Source organism: Microcaecilia unicolor, chromosome 3, assembly GCF_901765095.1.
Source record: "Microcaecilia unicolor chromosome 3, aMicUni1.1, whole genome shotgun sequence".
Taxonomy (NCBI): Eukaryota; Metazoa; Chordata; class Amphibia; order Gymnophiona; family Siphonopidae; genus Microcaecilia; species Microcaecilia unicolor.
In genome coordinates this window covers 100,763,714-100,786,107 of record NC_044033.1, presented here as the reverse complement: position 1 = coordinate 100,786,107, position 22,394 = coordinate 100,763,714, and the positions used below count along the sequence as shown (strand labels likewise).

The window sequence follows — 22,394 nt, the reverse complement described above, 5'->3', positions numbered from 1 at the left end:
GCCTGGATGTCTCAACGCCACCTGAAATTAAATATGACCAAAACTGAGCTTCTCATTTTCCCCCCCAAACCCACCTCCCCGCTCCCCCCGTTTTCTATTTCTGTTGATGGCTCTCTCATTCTCCCTGTCTCCTCAGCTCGAAACCTTGGGGTCATCTTTGACTCTTCTCTCTCCTTCTCTGCTCATATCCAGCAGACCGCCAAGACCTGTCGTTTCTTTCTTTACAACATCCGTAAAATCCGCCCCTTTCTTTCCGAGCACTCTACCAAAACCCTCATCCACACCCTTGTCACCTCTCGTTTAGACTACTGCAATCTGCTTCTTGCTGGCCTCCCACTTAGTCACCTCTCCCCTCTCCAATCGGTTCAAAACTCTGCTGCCCGTCTCATCTTACGCCAGGGTCGCTTTACTCATACTACCCCTCTCCTCAAGACCCTTCACTGGCTCCCTATCCGTTTTCGCATCCTGTTCAAACTTCTTCTACTAACCTATAAATGTACTCACTCTGCTGCTCCCCAGTATCTCTCCACACTCGTCCTTCCCTACACCCCTTCCCGTGCACTTCGCTCCATGGATAAATCCTTCTTATCTGTTCCCTTCTCCACTACTGCCAACTCCAGACTTCGCGCCTTCTGTCTCGCTGCACCCTACGCCTGGAATAAACTTCCTGAGCCCCTACGTCTTGCCCCATCCTTGGCCACCTTTAAATCTAGACTGAAAGCCCACCTCTTTAACATTGCTTTTGACTTGTAACCACTTGTAACCACTCGCCTCCACCTACCCTCCTCTCTTCCTTCCCGTTCACATTAATTGATTTGATTACTTTATTTATTTTTTGTCTATTAGATTGTAAACTCTTTGAGCAGGGACTGTCTTTCTTCTATGTTTGTGCAGCGCTGCGTATGCCTTGTAGCGCTATAGAAATGCTAAATAGTAGTAGTAGTAGTAGTACTTAGGCACCGTGTGGCTTGTTAGCCTGTGTATAGCTTTGCTAGTTCTCTGTGTTTGTTCCTAGGGTTAGACTAGCCAGCTTAGGTACCGTGTGGCTTGGTAGCCTGTGTATAGCTTTGCTAGTTCTCTGTGTTTGTTCCTAGGGTTAGACTAGCCAGCTTAGGCACCGTGTGGCTTGTTAGCCTGTGTATAGCTTTGCTAGTTCTCTGTGTTTGTTTCCAGTGTATGACTTGTTAGCTGGTGTATAGCTGAGTTACCTAGTGTATGTTTCCTGTATATGACTGGTTTGCCTGGGCATAGCTTTCCTATTAGCTTGGGTACAGTCTACTAGTCCTTGTGTCTAACCTGCCGACTGCCAGAACCCGGACATTCCCTGCCTGGCTGCCTTGCCTTCGCCGAGGTGCCAGGGGGCACTCCTGGATCCTCATTCCTGCTGTTCCTGCTTGCAAGTTCCAGTTCCGGTTTTTCCTGTAAGCCCTGCCGGCCGCCCGAACCTGAGGGCTCAACCCTCGGGGAAAGGTGGTCAAGCGTAGGTGAAGCCTAGTCCAGTGTGTTCCAGTCCAGCGGGTTTCACTCCTGTATGTTCCAGTCCTGTGGGGCCCTCCAGTGTGTTCCAGTCCAGCGGGCTCCACTCCAGTGCGCACCCATCCGGTGCGTTCCAGTTCCATGTATTCCGGTGTAGAACTCCAGTCCGGGGTTCCGGTCCAGTTTTGTCTCATCTCTACCTTGGAGGTGATCTTGCCTGCCACTGCCGCTCCACGGTAGTGGCCCATGGGCTCACGAACCCAGTGCTCCCAGGGAAGAAGCCTGACAGTATGCCAAGGTCCTCGAGCACGCGACATATATCAGTGCTAAGGTGTCCCTATAACCAGCCATGCCAAATAACACACTGATTAAGATTTATAACAAATTACTATTCTACCTATGAAATGTTATTCCATTATTATACCATAGAATGTAAAGCATTGGAACAAGATAAACAGAATGATCAGCAACAGGAGCATGAGGCTCGGCTCTTACTATTTTTTTTATTCTAGTGAAAATTCTCACATAGTAGTTTACCTGCGTCAGAGGAGGGCGGGCCCAGGAAGAAAGAAGGGACGTCTGAGGGAGACCTGCTGAATCGCCGATCAGCTGTTATTGCCCGTGCAGCAGAGGTGAGAGGTGCTGCACGGGCCGGTAAGACAAAGGGGGGGGGGGGTCGTTGGAGGGGGGGAGCGGCGGCGGAGACGACCTAAGGGGAGGGCGGCGGAGAAGGGGCACGGGAGCGGAGCATGGCGGGAGGCGGAGCTAGTGTGGGAGAATACACAGAAGAACAGTAAGGGAGGAGGGCCGGGGCTGCTAAAATTGGAGTTTTTTCGTGCCGGGGGGGGGGGGGGCCAAGGCTATCCATAATGGACGCTCATGACGAGCACCTTTGCACCCTCCCAATTCTTTTGCTTCGGTGTTTTCTTTTTTATTGCAGGGGGAAGCGGGGAGCCATGTGTTTTGTGGGTTATTTATTTTTTCTAACGTGCCAGAAGCTTGGATTTATGCTGCAGGGAGAAGCGGGGAGCAGTGTCACAACACGCTGTGCTGAGCCAATCACAGTGCGTTTATCACAGCTATGGGCTGGGATTGGCTCAAGGTTTGTTTATAGTTTTTCCAAGCCCGTGCAGACCTCTCGTTAGATTTCACGGCGTTTCAATCGCTTTCCCTGCGGTAAACCAATCGGAAAAGGTTAGTGCATGTCATTTCAATGGGGTTTGTAGAAGAATTGCTCAGCTGCATTCTGTTTTCGTTAGCTGCTACTGCTACTATCGTCGGAAAATGGGCTTTAGTCCATGGAAAGAATAGGAAATTCTACTTTGAGGGCTCATTTAACGATCAAAAACGTTTAGTGCATCTGGGCCTGAGTGCTTGGAAAGGAGTACAACTCGATTGACCTTGATGCTGGAAGATGGCACTAACACCTCGCGGCCAGAAGACTTACCAAAGGAGGAATCTGTGATTGGAGATGTACCAGGATAACAGGCTGAAAAAGAACAAGCCGCGTTGAAAGTTGTCTCCAGACCTAGTAATGGTTAGCCAGCAGTTAGCCATGGGAGATTCTTCAAGGTTACTATCAAGCAGGTCTAGGAGTCAAACACTTGTAAACTTCCCTTCAAGTACTCTATAACTAATGTTGTGCTGATTACTCATGAAAAGTAATTAATTGCAGCTATTTTTACTTCTCAGCTTAAAGTAGTTATAGTAATTAAATAAACCACCTAGGAAAATAATTACTGATTATGGTTTAATGGTTTAAAGTAGCTAATTACTTTTCCTTTACTTTTGTACATGACATGGATGCAAATAGAAATATGAAGATAAAAATTGAACTGAGAAACTCTATAAAGCTTACAGTATAGTCCAGACAGAAAGACAAGTTTTTAGGGAGAACATAGGTTTAAAACTTGAAGTTTCTGCCATAGCTCAAAGATTACGGTTTAAAAGAGGAATTGTAGGATATTGATACACAGAATTTTAAAATAAAAAAAAAAAGCTAACTTTATTAGTCTCTATAACCTCTTCCCCATAGGTTTAAAACATGAAGTTTCTACCACAGCATTAGCATATAGTTTTTACAAAGCACAGAAGGGCCCAGTTCAGTCTTAGAAAGAAAATAAAAATATAAGAGACAGTTAAGCAAGTATTATTAACTAGTTTCCATACTGTACAATCCCTTTTCCCTATAGTTTTAAACTGAAAATTTCACTAGAGGTAGAAACTTAACAGCCAAGAGTATAAAAAGGATAGTAGCTAGGCTTGAACTGTTCTAAAAGATAGTTATTATCTTTTCTTGCCTGCTGGAGAAGGTAAAATTATGTATCATTCCTGATAATTTTCTTTCCATTAATCATAGCTGATCAATCCATAGACTGGTGGGTTGTGTCCATCTACCAGCAAGTGAAGATAGAGAGCAATCCTTTTGCCTCCCTATATGTGGTCATGTGCTGCCGGAAACTCCTCAGTATGTCGATATCAAAGCTCCATCCACAGGACTCAGCACTTAGAGAATTACACCCACAAAGGGACACTCTGCCCAGTTCACCACCGCCGAAACGGGGGAGGGAAATCAACCCAGCTCATCCCCACACAAGTGGGGGAGGGGAATCCATCCAGCTCATCCCCACGGAGCGGGGGAGGGACACCACACCAGCCGATGCGGGGGGGATCTGGCTTATCCTGCGACCGCAACCGCGGGAGGAGCTGGCTGATCCTAACACCGCCGAAGCGGGAGGGAGCGCCGGCAGAATTTAGGTCTCAATCCAGCCCCTAAAAACGGAGGGGAGAGGAATGCAGCAGCTCACTGTATCACAAAATCGTGTGAACTCCTGAAGAATTCAATCAAACAAACTTGAACACGAAGACCTCCTGAACAGGAACTGAAGACTAAACTTGAACCTGAAATGCAACCAGAATATAAACAGTACAGATATCTGGGAGGAGCTATGTATTGATCAGCTATGATTAATGGAAAGAAAATGATCAGGTATGATACATAATTTTACCTTCCATATCATGCCGATCAATCCAAAGACTGGTGGGATGTACCGAAGCAGTACTCACCCAGGGCGGGACATAGAAATCCCTGACCGCAACACTGAAACTCCAAACCGGGCCTCCGCCCGAGCAGCCACAGTCAAGCGGTAATGACTGGAGAAGGTATGAGCCGATGCCCAAGTTGCCGCCTTACAAATCTCCTCCAAGGAGACTGACCCGGCCTCTGCCATCGAGGCCGCCTGTGCTCTAGTGGAGTGAGCCTTCAGCTGGATAGGCGGCACCTTCCCCGCGGCCACATAAGCCGCTGCAATGGTTTCCTTGACCCATTGTGCCACTGTAGGCTTGGATGCCTGCAGACCCTTACGAGAACCTGCGAACAGCACAAATGATCCGACTTCCGGAAATCATTGGTCACTTCCAAGTATCTGATGATGACTTGTCTCACATCTAGATATTTGAGAGCAGAGTACTCCTCTAGGTAGTCCTCCCTACGAAAGGAGGGTAGACAGAGCTGCTGATTCACATGGAAACGAGAAACAATCTTGGGCAGGAAGGAAGGCACCGTGCAAATAGACACTCCTGCCTCAGTGAACTGCAGGAAGGGCTCTCGACATGATAGCGCCTGGAGCTCGGAAACTCGTCTGGCTGAAGTGATAGCCACCAAAAGACTGCTTTCAACGTCAGGTCTTTCAAAGATGCCCTCGACAAGGGTTCAAAAGGCGGCTTCTGCAAGGCTCTTAGCACTAGATTGAGATTCCACGCAGGCACCACAGAGTGCAGAGGAGGGCGTAGGTGATTAACTCCCTTGAGAAAGTGCACCACATCTGGCTGTGAGGCCAGGGAAGCACCCTTCAGGTGACCCCTGAAGCAAGCCAGAGACGCTACCTGGACTTTAAGGGAACTGAGCGACAGGCCTTTCTCCAGACCTTCTTGCAGGAACGCCAACACTGAAGAAATTGGAGCAGTGAAGGGAGAAAGAGAGCCTGCCTCACACCACGATGCAAAGGTACGCCAAACCCTGGCGTAAGCAGTAGAAGTAGAGCGCTTCCTCGCTCTCAGCATAGTGGCGATGACCTTGTCTGAGAAGCCCTTCATCCTCAGATGCTGCCGCTCAATAGCCAGGCCTTAAGACCAAAGGGGGAGGGATCCTCCATCACCAAGGGACCCTGATGCAACAGGCCCCGCTCCGCTGGCAGCCGCAGAGGGCCGTCCACTGAGAGCCTGATCAAGTCCGCATACCAGGGACGTCCGGGCAAGTCCGGACCCACCAGGATTATCCGGCCCAGATACTTTGCCACCCGGTCTAGCACCCTGCCCAACATGGGCCAGGGCGGGAATACATAGAGAAGCTCCTGTGTCGGCCACTGTTGGAGAAGAGCATCTACTCCCATAGATCGAAGGTCCCGTCCCCTGCTGAAAAAGCGCGGCACTTGGCAATTGGCCAATGACGCCATCAGATCTAGGCTCGGCTGGCCCCAGCGCTTCGTGATGTCCAAGAACGCCTGAGCCGATAGCTGCCACTCTCCGGGATCCAAAGTATGGCGACTGAGAAAGTCCGCCTTGACATTCATGACTCCCGCAATGTGGGCCGCCGACAGCTGTTCCAGGTTCGCTTCCGCCCACTGGCATAGATGCATGGCCTCCTTGGCTAGAGGGGCGCTCTTGGTACCTCCCTGGCGATTGACATAGGCCACAGCCGTGGCATTGTCCGACAGGACCCGTACTGGCTTCACCGCCAGTACCGGGAGAAACTCCAAAAGCGCCAACCGAATGGCTCTGAGTTCCAGGAGGTTGATAGACCACTTTGCCTCTGCAGGAGACCAGAGCCCCTGTGCTGTTCTTCCCAAGCAGTGGGCTCCCCAGCCAGTCAAAGAGGCGTCCGTCGTGACGACAACCCACTCCGGGGTCAAAAGAGGCATTCCTGCGGACAGCTTGTCTGGCCTCAGCCACCAGCTCAGTGCCTTGCGCACCGCTGGATCCAAGGATCCACTGGAGTCCATCGCTGTAGCAGAGAGTGCTGTAGAGGTCTCATATGGGCCCTGGCCCAGGGCACTACTACTTCCATCGTGGCCATCATAGAGCCCAACAGCTGCACATAGTCCCAAGCCCGAAGAGGAGAGGCTACTAGGAACTGCTCCACCTGAGCCTGAAGCTTGACAATCCGATTGTCTGGCAGGAACACTCTGCCCACTTGGGTGTCGAAACAAACTCCCAGATACTCCAGGGACTGAGTCGGGCGCAGCTGGCTTTTCTCCCAGTTGATGATCCACCCCAGGGAGCTCAAAAGAGCAATCACCCGGTCTGAAGCTCTAACGCACTCTGCATAAGAGGGGGCTCGGATCAACCAGTCGTCCAGATAAGGATGGACTTGTACTCCTTCCTTGCGTAGGAAGGCCGCGATGACCACCATTACTTTGGAGAAGGTCCGCGGAGCAGTAGCCAACCCGAACGAGAGGGCTCTGAACTGGAAGTGTCGGCCCAGGACTGCAAAACGCAGAAAGCGTTGATGAGGAGGCCAGATGGGAATATGCAAGTAAGCTTCCTTGATGTCCAAGGATGCCAGGAACTCCCCTGCCTTCACTGCCGCTATAACAGAGCGGAGAGTATCCATTTGGAAGTGTCGAACTTTCAAGGCCCGATTAACCCCTTTGAGGTCGAGGATAGGCCGTACAGAACCTCCTTTCTTTGGTACCACAAAGTAAATGGAGTAACGTCCCTTGCCAAGCTGATCTTCTGGCACCGGAACGACCGCACCCAGGCGGATTAGATTGTCCAAAGTCTGCTGCACTGCCACAGCTTTGACCGGAGACTTGCAGGGAGAGTGCACAAACCCGTCTCTTAAGGGTCGGCAGAACTGTAGCTCATAGCTGTCTCTGACGACTTCCAGCACCCAAGCGTCTGAAGTTACCCTGGTCCACTCGCCCAGAAACGAGGATAGGCTTCCTCCAATCTGCTCTGGGCAATGGACCAGGGCCCCGTCATTGGGTACGAGACCCTGGGGGAGGACCGGAGGACGCACCTCCGGGACAGCGGTCTCTGCGAAAGGAATGCTGCTTGGGGGAGAAGTTCCTTTTGAAGGAAGACGGGGCAGAGGAGCCCGACTTGCCCAAGCAATACCGACGGGCTTCCTGAAACCGTCCTTTGGAGGAACCGGGGCGGGCACCACTGGCATGAGCCCTGACCTCCGGTAACCTCTTGCCCTTAGACGTGCCGAGATCGGTCACAATCTTGTCCAGCTCGACCCCAAAGAGCTGCTTGCCTTTAAAAGGCAACTTAGCCAGGCGAGACTTGAGGCGTGGTCAGCAGACCAATGCTTCAGCCAAAGCCAGCGCCGTGCAGAGACTGTCTGAGCCATACCTTTAGCCGAGGCTCTCAAGACATCATACAGCAAGTCTGGCAAGTAGGCCAAGCCCAATTCCAGGGCTGGCCAATCAGCCCTCAAGGAAGGATCCGAGGGGGAAGCCCGCTGCACAATCGTCAGGCAAGCCCTGGCCACATAGGAGCCGCAAACTGAGGCCTGCAAACTTAAAGCAGCTGCCTCGAAGGACTTTAAAGCCACCTCCAATCTTCTGCCTTGGGCGTCCTTTAGGGCCGTGCCACCTTCCACCGGCAACGTCGTTTTCTTAGTCACTGCAGTGATTAAATAATCCACGGTAGGCCAAAGAAAGGCCTCCCGTTCACCTTCAGGCAGAGGATAGAGGCGGGACATAGCCCTAGCCACTTTAAGGCTCGCATCTGGAAAATCCCATTGAGCCGAAATCAAGGTGTGCATGGCTTCATGCACGTGGAAGGTTCTAGGCGGGCGTTTCGTCCCCAGCATAATGGCAGAGCCAGCAGAGGCTGAGGGAGAGACGTCCTCCGGATAGGAAATCTTTAAAATGCTCATGGCCTGCACTAACAGGTTGGGCGTGGAACTCTGAGGAGAGGGAGGGAGGTGGGGGGGGGGGGTATGGAACTCGGAGGGAAGGGGGGCTGGAACTCGGAGGAGAGAGAGAGGGGAGGGAGGGAGGTAGGGAGGGGGGCGTGGAACCTTGCTAGCACCCGTTTCATTTCTTTCGGAAACGGGCCTCTTTTACTAGTATTTTGATAAAAGTGATAAAGATCCCTTGTATTTCATCACCTAAGATGCTCGAGTGTTTTTCTTTTCCTGAATATTCCTTTTATTAGTTTTCTTTGATTTTCTGTCCTTTCTCTATTTTGTCAGCTTGCATGAGATTTTCTCTCTTTTTTTTTTTTTTTTGGAACATTAAAACTATTTCCTATTTTGATTCTTCCATTTAGCACATATGCTGACTGATTATTTCTATTCAAGATTATTATATTTAATTTATATAAATAAATCCCACCTCGAACGTTCTGAAGCTCACTCCAAGGCACTGATGCACTGAACTCCTGTAGTCTTCATAGGCTAGGCTATCAGGACCACTCAACCTCACTCACAGACCCGCCCTCAGCCACGCCCCATCTGTACATAAAACGCTACCTCAACGTTCTGAAGACAAAACCGGATGAGGCCATCTGCACACTCCCTCAAGGGTTCGTTAGTTCATGGTGGTGAAGCCATGAAACTCACTGTGTTTGTGTTCCCCGCCCTCGCGTCAAACGTCATGACGTCGAGGGCGCAACACAGATGGACATCAACACACCAGCCCCCACCCACCCACATCTCACTTCCTCCATCCCTCCCACTTCAAGGCCCGTCATGCCCCTAACAACCACTTACACAGTCCCCTCCCTGCGATCCCAACACGCCCCCTCCACGTCACTGCCCCCTGGGCCCCCCCGCCGCGCCCCTCTGCACACCACCCCTCCCTCCCAACCCTTCCCCTACCTCCGCTAACGCCGACAAACTTCTCCTCTTGCCTGCGGTGCCTGGCTTGAGGAAGAAGCATCTGTCGCGTCTGTGCATGCGTCTGACATCAGTCGCACACACAGACACGTCAACAGACGCTCCGTCAACAAGGAACACCCCGCAGCCCTAAAAAACAACTTCACCCCGCTCAGCACAGGTACGCAGATGCTTCGGGCCATGCCTTCCAGAGCCAAAGGTGGCGCCCACAGGGTCGTGCCTCGGGGGGGGGGGGGGGGGGGGGGGGGGGGGGGGGGGTCCAGGCAGCAACGCGAAGGGAGGGGGCTGCAATCGGAGGCAGGAGGGAGTCCAAAACTTGGTGGGAGGGCCGTGAAGGTTCAATTGCCAACGACGGGGTTTGCAACTCGGGCCTTGCTATTGCCCGTTTCATTGCGTTTTGAAACGGGCCTTCTTTACTAGTATATAATATACAACTCCAAAATGGGAGCAGTAAGGTCTGTACCCTGCTTTTCACAGAGAATATCTGTCACTAGTAGACAACTATTTTCTCTATAAGCAAGAGAGGGAAATCACCATACAAGTCCTGTTTGTCTAAGGAGAAAAGAAAATGCATTTTATAAATGTTATTTTAACTATATAGGAAAGAAAATTAAACTTAACATCTAGAAGAGCGTCAAAACATGTGATCCAACCTGCACTCACCATCACAATTTCAAGGGCAGGAAGAATTCCCAGGTTTGCCAGAGTTTTGAAAAATGTATCTCTGTTTTGAGGCTGTAATGTCTGAGAAAATGCGCAGAACTCCTTGAAAAAGTTAACCTAAAAAGATAAATTTAAGACATTGAAAATCTGCATTTTGAAAAATATATGTTGCACACAGATATAATTTGTAAATATGGCTGCCCAAACTATATAGTGAAATGGTACACCAATTAATCTACAGTGTTATAGTATACACTTGAAATGAACTGGCTATTTCCTACTCTTCTCTATGACGAACTTGTCACAATAGTTTCTCCTCCTTAAATTCCTCCCTTAGTTTACCCTTTTTCCCAGTAACTTCTCTGTTCCTCCCAGTATCACATCAATCCATCCCACCCTGCTTTTTACTGATCTCTTTTCCACCCCCTTCATTCTATGCATCTCTCCCTGTACTTTTCGCTCCCTTCCTTCCTTATGCAATTCTCCCTCTTGGATTTCCTTTCCATTCTTCCCTTCCCTATACATCTACCTTCATCTTTCCAAACTAACTGCGATGGTACCATATTGTACCATTTTCAATTACAGCATTTCATGCCACAAGCCTTATTTTTGATTCATGCAATTTGCTGTCGGGATTGAGCACATCAGCAAAAGGAAATAATTTTCACTGTTTCACAGCAAGATACAGATTCTGCAGTTGTTATAGTTGCAGAAGCACAAGAATTTGGAGGTAGGTTAGATCATATACTTAAGGGCTGTTAGGTGGGATACAGGAAGATTATTTTCCTAAATACTTTACTGAATTGTTTCACCAACATATTGTGATCACCTTGTTAATCCACTTGTACATGTAAAAAGAAGAGTCAAATTAAAGCAATTCCTTTTAACTGGACTAACACATCTGTGACTAGCTGTCAAGGTATTTTCCTAAGGCCAACATGGACCCACAAGCTTGAACTGCATTTAAATAGTACAGAGTCAGCAAGTTTTTAGTTTGCCTGCATATGTCTTTACACTTTATTAAAGGGAAAGGAGGTGGGGAAGGCAATGATAAATGTGCCAGAGACAGTAAAACTTGAAAGCTATAAGGGCCTATATCCGATGAGAGAAAACCAATGTCCTTTATTAAGTCCATCTGGGTTTGCTAACCTTAATTTCAAGTTTTCTGTTTTTGAGGGAATGCACAGAGCAGAAGTTGAACAGAATTTGTGAGGGATTCTTTTTTGGGACAGGAGAGTGACTAGGTAAATTGTGTGTATGATTCTTTTAAAAGAACCAAACTTGTGGAAAAACACTACCACATGAATCTTTATATTTTTAGGCACTATTGCCAATCACTTCAGGAAGGGACTGGCACTCTGATTAAAACAGGCTACCATAACACAACACCTTTGCTTAAAAAAAATAAATCTGACAGATTTGATGGCCTGTAAAAACTTACAGACCTATTACTAATCTTTCTTTATTGGCTAAGATTTTGGAGCATGTATTTTTTCTAGAATTGCAGGATTCTGTAGAAGAGATTAGAAGTTTAATGGATATACCATCCAGTTTTTGATGTTACTATAGCACAGACAGTATTGATCACACTGCAGGATGAGATTCAAAGATGTTTAGATCACGGACAATGTGGTTTAGTGATTTTATTAGACTCAGTATCTGCTTTTGATTTGGTTGACCAGACTTTTGCTTTCTAGATGAAAAGAAGTTAGATGAAAAGAAGTTGGTATTACTGGTGTGGCTCTAGATTGAATTAAGGTCTTTGGCTTCATCACTTCACTAAAGTTGTAATGAGCCATTCCAGCAGTGCTTTCCATACCCTGTCTAGTGGAGTTCCCTAGGGCTCCTGCCTCCCTCCACTACATCTTTCTACACCTGCTGGCATTATTGGTTGAACAACTAAATTTGACTGCTTTTTCTTAATATGCAGATCATATTCAATGATTTCTTCCCTGGAAGATATGTGATGAAGGGATGCTGGATAAGTTGAACACTACTCTTCAAAAGATTGATAACTGTAAACAACTAATGGTCTTGAACTTAAAGAGAAGACAGAGGGTTTTTTTTTTTTTTAATAAAGTAAAGGTGATCAGGCATATCAGAACTATTTGTTTTTCATCAATTGAAAATATTAGTTCAGGCTATTGTGTTATCTGCCTTAGATTACTGTAATCTGTTTATTGGCTGCACTGAACTTTCCTTTTCACACCTACAGAGTTTGTATAATGCTGTGATTAGGTTACTCTGCCATGCTAAATGTTCTGACAGGGAAACCTCGTTCTTATCAAATTTCATCGGTTACCCATGCATACTCGTTATTTTAAACTCTGTACTATGGTTTTTAGGATCCGGCAGGGTCTAGTTCCCACTTATGACTTGTATATTGTTCCCTCCAAACTTCTTGAGACAATTTCGTGCTTTATTTTCCCTCAAACACATTAGATACAGAAGACATTTTACTGTTTCTTTTATCAAGCTGCTAAACAATGGAATTCTTTCCCATCTAAAATTAGAATGGAGTAATCATATATGAGGTTTAGGAAGTCACTGAAATCTTATTTAAAAAGTGTTTAGTTGCTAAAATATGATTTCATTTTTTGTTTCTTCTTTTTGTGCTCTATTAATATTCTTTTGTAATCTGTTATAAACCTGCAGGTAAGATGTGGACAATTAAGTACCCAAATCATATTGTATTGATGGTGGAGGGTATCTCCCCCCTATTCCGCTGATGTCACAGTTATTTTGGGGACCTTGCATAGCCTCCTCGAAGGACTGGAGGAAAGACAGATTAATCGTGTTTTTTTTACAAACTGCAAATTTGAGGTACTTGAAACCTTTACTACCTTTAGATTTATTTCTTTTGGTAGTTCAACTGTTTTACCAAGTTTGGATTATTGTAAATTTGGGTATGATGAAACATTTGAAGTAACGTTTACAAGTCACTCAAAATGTACCAGCTAGATTGATTTTTAATGCAACAAGATGATCACCAGTGCAGCCTTTACTTACTGGACAGGCTGCATGGATTATATACTGAATTGCCCTCTTTGGCGAGTCAGGGAGCACTTTTAGTGGACCCCACCATGCACTGTATTAGGGACACACATTGGAGGTTTCATGGGGTTTTTTTTCAGATGCTGCCCCTTTATTGTGGAGTAAGTTGTCTCCTGCGCTTGTTTAATGTGATTTTGTATTTTTATAATAGGATAGGAAATGATGATTTATTAGTGTCAAGGGTTCTTTGGAACTTTGGGGTGGTTGGATTTTAATTTCTATACTTCTTTGACAGATTTATTAGCATGTAAGTGGTAGGTAATAAATAAATAAATAAAATGCAGCTAGGTTATTTGCCTACCTACTACTCACCTCTTCTCCTGCTTCCCCCCCCCACTCAGCACATGCTTTATTTATAGACTTATCTTAATTAAGTGGACAAGAAGGAAGTCTTCTGAACAAGAATCAATTAGGTATTTAGATAAAACAAGAGAATAACCCTGACCTTAACATATTTACAATGTTATGGTCAGGATTATCTTTGCATAGCACTAACAAGTTAATAAAAAATAAGGAAACTTAAAGTTCTTTACATTAAACATCCCTACTCCCGGAGAAAGTGACATCAACAGGCCTAATGGTTGCTTAAGCCTGCGGCTCCTCATTGACCTTGGGGAATCCACATACATTGGGACTGTCCTGAACTCAGATATTAGTTTTTTTCGTTGGAAAAAAGTCAACAGACTGGAAGATTTTTATCTATTACGGGAGAAGCCAGACATGCCGCAAGGCAGAAAATATGGTTGCCGCAAGCTCTCAAATATCAACGAGAACACCAGCTGACCATCTAACAAAGGGCAACAATGATATGTCCCCACACGAACTGGCTGAAACCATGTGGTTCAAATTTTGCATTTAGCACCAAAGTGGCAGGAGAAGAAGCAACCAGCAGCAACCTAACGCATAGGAAAAATACAAAGAACTAAGAGGAAGGAATTGTAGAGTTTAGCGGTTGATGTAAATGTGCACATTGCGTACAGCACATGGTCTTTATCTACCATCATTTCTTATATTTATATGCTTCAAACTGTCACCATGGTTAAACAGAAGAGAGGTGCTATTATATCCAGAGGCCCATTCAACAACTGGAAAATACAGTGGATTCTGGTTAATTGGGACACCGGTTAATTGGGGAAGCTGTTTATTTGATCCAAACCCTGGAGAAGAAAAACAAAGACTATAACCAGAAAAGGTTTTGCTTATTTGGTACACTGTGCCATTTAATCTGGCTAGCAACATCCACAGTACATCACTTTCTCATTAAGTCACTTAACCCTCCATTGCCCCAGGTACAAATAAGTACCTGTATACAATATGTAAGCCGTATTGAGCCTGCCATGAGTGGGAAAGCGCGGGGTACAAATGTAACAAAAAAAAATTAAATATAAATAGGCAGCTGCATTTGTATACACATGATACTGTGGGGTGTTTCGCGTCCAACCTGTGGCATGTGAATTTAAAATGCCTAAGAGCTCTAATAATTGCAGACAAAACTGCCTTACTTGAACAACTTAAAAACCAACTAGCAGAGATAACTGGAGTGCCAAAATTGAGAAATGAAGGGACATTACATGAAACACCCGGGAATTTCCCAAAAACGAAAGCATGAAGGTAAGGATTCAGATGTTGAAGAGGCCCTTGATCAATGGTTCTCAATTGTAACTGGATGAGGTGTGCTTGTAAGTGGGCCAATAGTGAAAAGCAAGTCGGAGGAGTTAGCTAGAAAACTAAGTCACAACAATTTAAAGCATCGGATGGTTGGTTGTCTTGATGGAAATGCAGGTTCAGGATACAATTCAAGAAGGCACAAAGTGAGAAGGCCAATGCTGATGCTATAAGTACCAACATTTTTTGTGAATGACATCTACAATGCCGACAAACAGGTTTATTTTAACATGCCACACTGGAAAGTTTCCCTGAACATGCAACACTGTCAGGTTCATAGAAAGCAATGGATCATGTGACAGTGCTCTATGCTGCTCCCACCAACATGTCAGGAACTGATAAACGGAAGCTACTAGTTATTGGGAAACGTGAAAAGTCTCAGTGTTTTAAAGGGATTAGTATGGAAAGTTTACCAGTTTTGTTATCATGCTAACAAAAATGCATGGATGACATCAGAAATTTTCAAGAATTGGTTAGTGAGCTGGGACATGGAATTACAATGAAAAGTCAAGGAAAACCATCATCAATATTATTTATTAATATTATAAACTGCAAGGGACCAAAACCAAGCCAGGTACAATATAAAACAATGGATAGCTAGAAAGAGATATATAAGTAATATAAAAAAAAGGGAAAGACAGGAAGACAACTACAAAATGGAAAAGCCAATCAGAATAGATGAGTTTTGAGAGCAGGTTTGCAAGTATTGAAAGAGGGTTCAGAGCGGATCTGCGGAAGGAGTTCCAGAGCATAAGACCAATGTAACTGAAATCAGAGGCACAAGTGACATCCAGACGAATGAGAGTAGGAGGAGGTAGGGAGAGGAGACCAGCATTGGAGGACCGGAGTGTGAGGGAGGGAGCATTGGGAATGAGTACTATGAGTTCATTAGTTGTAAATAGTCAAGGGTGTGGGGAAAGCGACCTTTGCAAGTGAGGGTCAAAAGTTTAAAGTGAATATGAGAGGAAAGGCAGCCAGTGTTCAGAGTGGACTAATGTGGTTAAACACGTGTTATGAAGTAATCGTTTGCCTGTAGACTGTCCTAACTGAAGGTGTTTAATGCAGCATAGTGGCAAGCCAGCATAGAGAGAGCTGCAATAGTCCAGATGTGATGACCAGGGCAAGGAGCAGAGTACGAATAGAAGAGAATGGGAGAAAAAAGCGAACAGAGAGAATACAATGAAAGGTGTAGAATGAAGAACAGACTATGGCATTGAGTCTTGAAGGTGAGTTGATGGTCAAGGAAGACACCAAGGACTTTGATGGAATCTTTATAGGAGAGAGAAAGTTGATCAATCTGTGGAGCAGGAGGAATGGCCGAATGGGGCTCAGCAGAGCAAATGACGTCGCATTTCTTAGAATTAAGGAATGAACAGTGATCCTTCAGCCATGAAGAAGCTTTTGGAGGCAGAGATTGAGCTCGAAAAGATCACTGTGATTAGGTGGGATACGGTAAAGAATCTGGATATCGTCTGCACAGCAAAAGGAAAAATTCTTCTTTCCTGATAATTTTCGTTCCTTTAATCATCATACCAGACCAGTCCAGATGAATGGGTTATATGTCTATCCACCAGTGGAAGGAGACATAGAAAATATTTCCAAGTGCTTTATCTCTTAAGGGCATCGTGCAGCCTGGCATGCTCAGTATTTCGAATAGCCAAGCAATGTAGCTCTCAACTGCTACAAACAAGAAAAAACACAGGAAACAGGAAAACAGAGGTCACCGGAAATCCAACAGCACCCAGCTGAGAAACCTTCTGGGGTACTGACGCAAACAAGGGCAGCCAAACCACCCATCAAAAAGGAAGGAGGGGCACCACTCAGTCTGTCTGTCATGCAGACGTACCCCTGATACAAGAGAAGTGGCTCATCAGTGAAAGATAATCGAGAGCCATATAGTGTTGGCATCACAAAGTGGCACGGAGAGCAAGGGCAAATCCTGTCTTCCTGAAATGGCCCCCACTTTCAGAAGCCGAAAATAGACAGTCACTGACACAGAGATGTTGAGCCCTAGAAAAAGCAACAATGAAGCAAACCAAGAAAACTGAACGTCTGGATTGATCTGGTATGATTAAAGGAAAGAAAATTATCAGGTAAGAACATAATTTTTCCTTCCTTGTCATTGATACCAGACCAGTCCAGACCAATGGGATGTAGCAAAGCAGTCACAGCATCAGGGAGGGAAAGGAACATCACAAACAGAAGAACAGCAATGCCCCAATTGAAAAGAGATAAAAGTAGAGGCACCTGGAAAGAAGCCAGTGCCCAGGGACCCAGAACAGCTTAAGGAAGTAGCCTACGGAGCTCAAAAAGCTCAGAACAAAGGAGTGGGACCCTAACAACTGACCAAAGGAAGTAAATAGATCCCAACTTCGCCCATGAAAAGCCCCACAGAGAGAAAAGGACTTGCACAGGAACCAACTACCTCATCGGCTGTCAACGAAGGCACAGAAGAGGAAGTAACGTACCACCCTCCAAACCGAAAAACTGTGTTGAGCTGCCGCTGGAGCTGCGGATAGGGAGCTTCAAGACTGAACCGAAAGAGACCCGAACCAATAGTCTGCTAAAAGAGGAAGCCAGGCTGCCACCCAGAGGCAGACAGTCCACACCCTCAGAGGAACACGGAGAAGTCCTCCCCTCCGAGGCAGAGGTCAGGTTCCACCAACAAAGAAGGAACAAACCATCAAGACCAAGAGGAACTGCAGTCCTATCTGGAGATGGGAAAACCTCAACACCTGGAAGACGGGCAACTGCCTGCAGTAGAGGAACCCACGGACGACGCTCCAGCTATCAAACAGTAGCAGAGGCCTGTTCAACATGAAGGAACAGAGCCCCACCCAAGAGCCAGAGACGGAGGTCTGCTGCCTGTCCAGAAGCCAGGACACAGCCTAAGATGGAAACACATCCCACATAAAGGGACAGCCTCCCACTCCCTGAGCAGAGAGGAGGCAATGTCCTCACCTCTAGGAACAAGACATGGTCCCATCCCTAGAGATAAAGAAACTCTCGACAAGAAGAAATGGATGAGAGAAAATGGGAGGTGCAACTTGTACAGACAGAACCAGACAACAACCAGAGACGGATCGAGGCCGCCTCAGCACGACAGTCCGAGGCTTTAGGCCCAACCTCCAGAGAGGGAGCAAGGGTCGTCCTCCAGAAAGAGAGCAAGTCTGAACCTCCAGAAATGTATGAAAACTCAACCCCCGGAGAGGGTGAATGGCAAGAATGCCAAACCAGAGCCACAGTCCACAGCAAGAGGAGCCCAGCTCCTAGCATAAAAATGACAGGAAATCAACACCTCAAGAAGGAAGAGGCATAGAAAATGCTGTGTCCCTCAAAATAAAAGAAGAAATAAATGGATTTCCCAAAGAAACAGAACAAAGTAAAACGGACATGGTCAAAACTGCAAAAGAGCAGGGACTGACTGTCCATTAACCAAAACTGACCTGAAAAAATACCCATGGGGACATGCACACCCATGCCTTAACAAAGTGGTAGCAGAAGGTTTGTTTTTTGTTTTGCTTTGGTTTTTTTTAAAGAATCACTGATAGGCCCTACAGAGGAACCCAAAACCAGAAGGGGAAAAAAGTAATTCAATCGCTGAAAAAAACAACAAAAAACACTGTGCAGCTCCAGCACCACAGAGGGAAAACAAGCCAAGCCATTCCAGAACATCCAAAGGCGGGAATCGGGAACTAGAATTCCCAGAAGGAAAGAGAATGGTCAGGTCCAACATCCGTATCCAGAAGAAAACAAAACTGCCCAAACTGGCACTCTGAACCAGACTCAAAAGTTTCCATTAACCGGAAACTCCTGTGCAGGAAGAACTGCCGTGGCGAACAGCCACGCTCCAATCAGGCTGGACTGAAGGAAGACCCATCGCAAATGCAACGGCCTCAGTGGGAACATTCGAGCTGGAGCAGGAAGAAGAGCAGACAGAAATATGCCATCAAAAAGGGACTGCCAAAGAGAACGGCGGTAAAGAGAAGAGTGCCCTGCAGCCACAGACAGGCAGCACAGGCCTGTGACTGAAGAAATGAAAAGCCTGCCAAAAGGCGACCCTCAGGGGGAGGAATGCTGGCTTCGGCCTAACCCCTGGTAAGCCTTTTCCTCAGCTGAGAGGTGCCCCACTCTACCACCGGCTGCCTGTCAGGTGCTGTGGAGGACTTGCAGCTCATCTGCATATCATTTACAGCCTTCTCTGGGGTGACTCCCAGGTCCACTCCGATCCACTCAGGGCCTCCGCTCTAGGTGCCGCGCGCCTCCTACTCTTCTCCGTACTCTCTTACTCCTCCTCCTGCTCTCCGCTGGGGACATTAATCCCAATCCTGGTCCTCCACATCAGCTCTCGTCCTATACATGCAAACACCTGTCCTCGTCCTATCCATGCAAACGATTCCGGGATGTCTCCAATCTCATCTCTATTCCCCTCCTCCTCCCCTTCTCGTGTGCCCTGTGGAATGCCTGCTCAGGTCCTGCACAAAACTTCCCTTCACCCATGATCTCATCTCCCGTTCCCTTCAACTGCTCGCCCTAACTGAAACCTGGGCACCCCGATGACTCTGCCTCAGTTGCGGCCCTATGCCATGGAGGTTCTCTTTTCTCCCACACTCCCCGCCCAGTTGGCCGCGGAGGAGGCGTCTGGTTTCTACTTTCGCCCTCCTGTAGTTTTCAACCCCTCCTCCTACCGCAGTCTCACTGGTTCTCATCCTTTGAAGTTCAACTTCATCCGTCTCTATTCTACCCGCTGCCATCAGAGTTGCAGTCCATTTACCGCCCCCCCCTGATAAGTCCCCCCTCTTCCTTCCTTACTGACTTCGATGCCTGGCTCTCTGTTTTTCTTGAACCCTCATCTCCGTCCCTCATTCTTGGAGACTTTAACATACACGCTGACGACCCATCCGACTCTTATGCTCCTCAACCTCTGACATCCTCCTTTAACCTCCATCTGAGCTCCACCACCCCTACTCACCAAACTGGCCACTGTCTTGACCTCGTCCTCTCCTCTACCTGCTCACCCTCCAATTTCTGCGCCTCTGCTCTTCCTCTCTCAGATCATCACCTGATCACCTTCACACTTCATCACCCTCCCCCTCAGTCCCGCCCAACACTAATCACTACTTTCAGGAATCTCCAGGCTGTCAACCCTCCCACCTTATCCCTCTAGTATCTCTAATCTCCTCCCGTCCATCATGTCCTTCGAGTCTGTCGACAAGGCTGTCTCTACTTACAATGCCACTCTCTTCTCTGCTCTGGACACCCTTGCACCATCCATCTCCCGTCCCACAAGGCGTACTAATCCCCAGCCCTGGCTGACCCCTTGCATCTGATACCTTCGCTCCTGCGCCCAATCTGCTGAATGCCTCTGGAGGAAATCTCGCACCCATAGCGACTTCATTCATTACACAATTCATGCTATCCTCCTTCCAGTCCTCCCTATTCCTTGCCAAACAGGACTATTACACCCAATTGACTAATTCTCTCGGCTCCAACCTCGTCGTCTCTTCGCCACCCTTAACTCCCTCCTCAAAGTTGCCCTTCCGCTCCCACCCCCTCACTCTCTCCCTCAATCACTGGCTGACTACTTCCGCGACCAGGTGCAGAAGATCAACCTCAAATTCACTACCAAGCCACTCTTCCTCTTCACCCTTTAACCCACTCCCTCAACCAACCAACCCAGGCCTCCTTCTCCTCTTTTCCTGATATCACCGAGGGAGGAAACCGCCCAACTTCTTTCCTCCTCGAAATGCACCACCTGTTCCTCTGATCCCATCCCCACTAACTTACCTAAACACCATCTCTCCTACTGTCACCCCCCCCATCTGCATATCTTCAACCTCTCTCTCTCTCCACTGCAACTGTCCCTGACTCCTTCAAGCATGCTGTAGTCACACCATTCCTCAAAAAACCCATCACTAGGACCCTACCTGCCCTTCCAACTACCGCCCATCTCCCTCCTACCCTTCCTCTCCAAGATACTGAATGCGCCGTTCCACAGCCGCTGCCTTGATTTTATCTCCTCTCATGCCATCCTCGATCCGCTTCAATCCGGTTTTTCGCCCTCTACATTCGACAGAAACAGCACTCACTAAAGTCTGTAATGACCTGTTCCTTGTCCAATCCAAAGGTCACTACTCCATCCTCATCCTCCTCGACCTATCCGCCGCTTTTGACACTGTCAATCATAATTTACTTCTTGCTACACTATCCTCATTTGGGTTCCAGGGCTCTGTCCTCTCCTGGTTCTCCTTTATCTCTCCCACGTACCTTCAGAGTACATTCTCATGGATCTTCCTCCACCCCCATCCCGCTCTCTTTCGGAGTTCCTCAGGGATCTTTCCTTGGACCCCTTCTATTTTTCAATCTACACCTCTTCCCTGGGCTCGCTGATCTCATCTCATAGTTTCCAATATCATCTTTATGCTGACGACACCCAGCTTTATCTCTCCACACCAGACATCACTGCGGAAACCCAGGCCAAAGTATCGGCCTGCTTATCCGACATTGCTGACTGGATGTCCAACCGCCACCTGAAACTGAACATGGCCAAGACCGAGCTCATTGTCTTTCCACCCAAACCCACTTCTCCTCTCCCTCCACTCTCTATTTCAGTCGATAACACCCTCATCTGCTCTGTCTCATCTGACCGCAACCTCGACGTCATCTTCGACTCCTCCCTCTCCTCTGCCCATATCCAGCAGACAGCCAAGACCTGTCACTTCTTTCTCTATAATATCAGCAAAATTTGCCCTTTCCTCTCTGAGCACACCATCCGAACTCTCATCCACTCTCTCATTACCTCTCGTCTTGACTACTGCAACCTACTCCTCACTGGCCTCCCACTTAACCATCTATTCCCCCTTCAATCCGTTCAGAACTCTGCTGCGTGTCTTATCTTCCACCTAGACCCCTTTCCTCAAGTCACTTCACTGGCTTCCGATCAGGTAACGCATACAGTTCAAGCTTCTCCTACTAACCTACAAATGCACTCAATCTGCAGCCCCTCATTACCTCTCTACCCTCATCTCCCCTTACGCTCCTACCCGTAACCTCCGCTCACAGGACAAATCCCTCCTCTCAGTACCTTTCTTCACCACCGCCAACTCCAGACTCCGCCCTTTCTGCCTCGCCTCACCCTATGCTTGGAATAAACTCCCTGAGCCCATACGCAAAGCCCCCTCCCTACCCATCTTCAAATCCTTGCTCAAAGCCCACCTCTTCAATGTCGCTTTCTGCACCTAACCATTGTACCTCTATCCAGGAAATCTAGACTGCCTCAATCTTGATTGACTGCACTTTTTGTCCTTTGTAAGCTCCTTTGAGCAGGGGACTGTCCTTCTTTGTTAATTGTACAGCGCTGCGCAACCCTGGTAGCGCTTTAGAAATGTTAAATAGTAGTAGTAAAGGAAAAAAAAAAAACCCAGTGCAAGCCAGCACCTTATCAGGCAAAACAAACCACAGAAAAAATAAAGAGACAAGTACAGCAGAATCAGCAGTTATCTTTTTTTTTTTTTTTTTTTTTGGGGGGGGGGGGGGGGGGAGAGACTCCAGAGAACAAAGGAAAGAACTGCTCACCTCAGAAGTGCAGAAGACCCCTGCCATCTGGAAAAAGCAAATGTACTGCCCAGAATAAAAAACAAAGAGTAACCATGCCACATCCAAGCCAGTCAAGGCTCAAAGGAACCAG

General features: G+C 47.2%; 1 protein-coding gene across 4 annotated transcripts in view; it reads right to left on the bottom strand.

Moving 5' to 3' along the window:
• Positions 1-22,394, bottom strand: part of PPP4R3B (protein phosphatase 4 regulatory subunit 3B) — a 245,534-nt gene that overhangs the window by 120,175 nt on the left and 102,965 nt on the right. For all 4 annotated transcript variants that reach the window (XM_030196214.1, XM_030196215.1, XM_030196211.1 and 1 more), the window contains exon 6: positions 9,989-10,105. In XM_030196214.1, coding sequence (XP_030052074.1) covers positions 9,989-10,105 — 117 coding nt within the window. The remainder of the gene's footprint in view (positions 1-9,988; positions 10,106-22,394) is intronic.